Below are 4,545 nucleotides of genomic sequence, written 5' to 3'. Positions count from 1 at the left end.
AAGGAAAAATTCAACCTTGAAGTCTACAGGGTTAAACCAAAATTGGATTTAAGGATAACCTGGGGACCCCAACTCCTTGAACACTGCTTAAAATTATATGTATTCCTAACTGTGGGCACAGGAGTAGTCGCTTTTGAAGCAAATTGCATGAGTGATCTGTGTAAAATTGTTTGTATAAGTATTTGCAGAACTGAGGCTTTAACTCAGTCATCCTACCAAAGGTGGTCAACCTGTGACATGAGTGCCACAGGTAGCATGGGCAGCCTCTGTGTGTGGCACGTGGCAGATTGGGGAGGGTATGGGCAGGAAGCAAAGTAAGAGATCAGGCAGCGAACAAGGAGCAGATCAGGAATCAGAGTGGCACTTGGGGAAGATACATTTGTGACACGCCTGCCATAAAGGTTGTTCCCCCTGTTGAAGGATCTTCTGCATCCATCAGAGTCCTAAACTGGATGAGGAAGGATCATTAGGGTTTAGCTTGTAGGTGTAGTAGTAGCTAAATCTATGGTCTGGACTTAACCTCTGAAAAAGGTTAGAAAGGAAGAGGAGGTTAGAAGAGAAACCAAATCAAGTCAATGTAGGCACACCACCTCTCTGCACAGGAAACTTCTGGAATTGAAAGATCCTTTACAAACAGAAAGGGCATAACTTTAATAATGCATGTTCTTACTCTTTTCTCCCTTTTGCAGGGTTGAAAGTAAATCGCCTGGACATGTACGGAGAAAAATACAAGCCTTTTAAAGGTGTCAAGTACATCACTAAAGCAGGCAAATTCCAAGTGAGGACATGAGAAGGTGCCCAACTCCCAACAGGAAATAAGAACATTTTTAAGTTGGAAATTATGACTGCTTAGTGACTTAAGTTGCTGTTAGGTGCTGGTTGATTAATAAGACACACTGACTAGTTTGTGCACAGCAGCTATTCAAATTGAAGTATCGTTTGTTTTTTTCTTAAATATGGCTTTAAAATCGGATGACTTTTTCTAACAGTTTCACTTTGTTTTTTTTAATCAGTCCTTGGGTTCAAGAATTGTTTTAGGATGAAGTGGTCCACAGTCTGCCATGAAAAATACACTGCCAAATAAGATACCAATGCCGGAAGGCTAAGCACACTGCACAGGCCCTGCAAGCACACTGGAAACTCCTGTGGCCGCACACCTCATTGCCGCAGCACTGGGAGAACGCTACACCCTCCTCACTGCCTGCCGCAAGTTCACATTCCACAGCACATCACGTGTTAGCTTCAGAAACAAAACACAGCAGTGAGAATGGGTAGTGGTTCCAACCAAGCATGGGCCAAGTCAAATTCATCACTCCCCAGAGAGATTTTTCTGATAAAGAAAAAATTGTTTCTCATGTTTACAAGGTACCGCCTTTCTTACAGAGTCTTTGCCTTAATCAGCTTTCATTTGTGCCATCAGCAAATGAGCTGATCAAATAACTTTCTGCATCAAATCCTGGGAATGATGGTTGCTTCATTGATTCATCTTGTTTCCATTTCTCATCTTACTTTGTATTTTTTTATAAATCCAGTTGCAGAGAGGAAGGTCTATTTTTATGTCAAGCCTTTGCTTTGATTTACACGTGCCACTTCTTTGAAGTGAATGTAGCCAGACTTGTGTGCCACGTGTATGTTGGATCATAGCTTTTAGATAGCAACGTAGAAGATGTCAAATGTAATTTAAAGGTTGTGTGCTTTATTGTAACAAAAGAATTAAAGGGAACTCTACTGCAAATGCATCCTCTTGTCAAGTCATCTTGATTTGTTCTCAACACTCTGCAAACAATACTAAGATGCATATATTACACTGCCACAAAGTAAGAGCTAGCCATAGCTCTGCTTACCAAGTGGACATCTTGGAAAAAAAGTGTCAGCATTCAAGAAGATACAGAGATGAGATTCCTGCTACTCCATTTCAGTTAGCTTTATGTTTTGATGATTCTAGAAGCTTGGTTTGGGGATGTTTTTTCAGTTGCCTGCCTTCAACTTCTTGAGCCCCTAACCAATCTGAATATTTGGTCCTGAAGCACTCTTTAGGCAAGGAGTTCAGTTTCTCTAGTCTGCTCTGCCAGTAATTCAGCTTGCTGCCTTGAAGTGCCCTGTGTTGAAAATGGGTAAAGTAGATTGTAGCCTCATTTGAGAGGGATAAACTAACCCAAACCAAAACTCCGCAGTCCAGACTTTCAAACCTAGATGTGAAACTAAGCTCTCAAAAAATCCAGGAATTCTGGGTCTCTGAAAATCTGGCTAACTTGAGGTAGGAGCTCATTTTTCAACTGCTATTCTTCCTCTAGGTACAATAAATCTTGATGAAACAGTATACCTAGCACTACACTGTGGCTTTTTGTGACTTCGGGCCACATTTTAGAGGTAACAGGTTTTTCTCTTAATACACCATTCTGAAAAAGACAAAGCAGTAACCAGAATGAACCATACTTACACCAGCTTGAAAAATTAGCATGTGTTCTCTTTTTGGCTGCAGTTTCTCTATTGTCATCCTGAATGGGTCTGTGGGATAACTTTTAACACATTAAATTGGAACCACTAAATAGATTCTGAAGTTCATTCCTTGGCATTTCAGGCAAGTATTACAGATAAGACTTTCCTCTTGAAGGCCAATGGAAATGTGGGGTAAGCCCAGAGTAGAGAGGAAGAGGTGGGAAGACTCTTTAGCCATGCATGCATTTCCTGCAGGATTAAAGTATTAATTAAATTTCTAGAGTTGTGCTTTGGAAGCTACAGGTTGTAAAACTAAACTTTAGGTATTGTATCAAAATAATATACTAATCTGTTATAGAGAACTGAGATATACTTGTGCAAATGGCCACAACTGCAGCATAGATTGTCTTAATATCCTTCTATTAGGATTGTGTTATTAAAAGTATATTTGACTTAAGCTTAAAACGAGGCATGCCCAAAGCTCTATGCCTTCTATTGATGCTTCACAACAGATGGGGAAATGCGTGTTCATTTAAAACCAGTAACTTCTCTCTGGTGGATCTGAAACCTGGTTTCTGTGATCTGTAAGTTTATCAGGGTGCTCACCAGGATCTAGGGGAACATCTGTTCACCAGAGCACCCCAAGGGATGACAAGGTTGAACAGTCACAAACTCCACCATGACCATTTCAGGTTAGATGCAAGGAAGAACTTCTTTACTGTCCGAGCCCCCAAGGCACCTGCTTTGAACATCCAAGTGTCTCTTGAAGGTGTTTATCTTGCTGGGATCCTATGATCCATGCTGACTTCCTGCCCCTGGGGCAGGGGGCTGGACTCTAATCTTCTGAGGTCTCTTCCAGCCCTAATGTCCATAACATCTGCAGGCCATGCTTGGCATTGTATTGTTACCGAAATAATCTGTAACAGAAAGACCCTATTTTTGTTATCTGTAACAAATCCCCATAACAAGCCAGACTTGCATCCCTAAACTACAGCATCAGATTTCCAACACTGAATTGATTACTGGACTCTTGTAATAGAACCTTGGGGACAGATTGATGCGAGACTCTTGTACATCATGGTCAGGGCAGCTAATCTCACTTCTTACCACCAGAGGTCAGTGTCAACAAGGCTGGTAGCTTATGTGTCTTGGCTTAGGAATGTTAAAATTGTCAGGGCCCTGTATCTAATGTTCCCTAAAACACTTGGTGAAGTGACAGTATTGTGTGTGACAAAAGGTTGAGACCTATGGCTGGCTTTGTTGGCATTTCTACAGCTATTCTGCATACAGATCTTAACATACATGGTGATGGTGCCCTCAAAACAAAACCTGGTCTGAAAGAGCCTAAATACAAAGTTCTACATCCTAAACAACTTTTGCCTCCTTAAAAACTAGTTATTGCCAGTGCTCAACTTTTTATTTAAAAAAATATATACATATATTATTTTTAAATGTGCACATCCTTAGGTTTCTACAACCATAAGCCACACAAATATCTAGCTTTTCTAGTGAAGCTATTAAATAAGAAACACTAGGATACCAAGTTTCTGCAGTAGCAATATTCACATTCTTATGGGTGCAGTAACACCTATCCTAGCAAAGTCCAGCCAAGAGTGGCAGTTAAGTTTCTTGCCTCCTATAAATACAATAGAGCAGGGGTAAGCAAGGTTTTTTGGCCAGAGTGCTGGTAAGCCAGAAAAACAAAATGGGGAGGGGGGGTGGTACATGGCAGGGTGCACTACATATTAGTATATTTAATAATCATAAATGTTGCCTTTGTTCTGTATTCCTTTTCTGTTGAGCATGTTGCAGTGAGAGAGAAAAGAGACAAAGGAGAGAAAAAGCAGAGCAGCGAGAACCAGGCACATGCACAGGCACACAGAACCATGTGCACAAACACAGGGAACCAGAACACACCCAGAACAGACACATACACACAAACATCTGCAACCAGACTGTGTATGTGCAGAGAGGCAGGCAAACGCACAGAACCAGATGCTGGGCTCTGAGCGGGTGGGAGTCAGGTGGGCTCAGCTGCTGCCAGCCATGAAGCCCGGGCTGCTCCCAGCAGGCAGCTGCAAGCTCTGCTGCAAGTAGACCAGGCTC

General features: G+C 41.7%; 1 protein-coding gene and 1 long non-coding RNA gene across 4 annotated transcripts in view; one reads left to right on the top strand and one right to left on the bottom strand.

Moving 5' to 3' along the window:
- LOC109323910 overlaps positions 1-690 on the bottom strand; it is an 11,203-nt gene extending 10,513 nt beyond the window's left edge. Inside the window, exon 1 of the long non-coding RNA XR_002104777.1 lies at positions 217-690. This is a non-coding gene — a long non-coding RNA (uncharacterized LOC109323910). The remainder of the gene's footprint in view (positions 1-216) is intronic.
- The window catches only part of AP3M1 (adaptor related protein complex 3 mu 1 subunit), a 38,289-nt gene extending 36,550 nt beyond the window's left edge, over positions 1-1,739 (top strand). For all 3 annotated transcript variants that reach the window (XM_019555560.1, XM_019555558.1, XM_019555559.1), the window contains exon 9: positions 690-1,739. In XM_019555560.1, the coding sequence (XP_019411105.1) occupies positions 690-790 (101 nt within the window). In that variant the 3' untranslated portion in view covers positions 791-1,739. The remainder of the gene's footprint in view (positions 1-689) is intronic.
- The last annotated feature ends 2,806 nt before the right edge of the window (positions 1,740-4,545 follow it).

Source organism: Crocodylus porosus, unplaced genomic scaffold, assembly GCF_001723895.1.
Source record: "Crocodylus porosus isolate Cpor-Errol unplaced genomic scaffold, CroPor_comp1, whole genome shotgun sequence".
NCBI classification, from domain to species: Eukaryota; Metazoa; Chordata; order Crocodylia; family Crocodylidae; genus Crocodylus; species Crocodylus porosus.
This window is presented reverse-complemented; position numbering and strand designations above follow the sequence as displayed.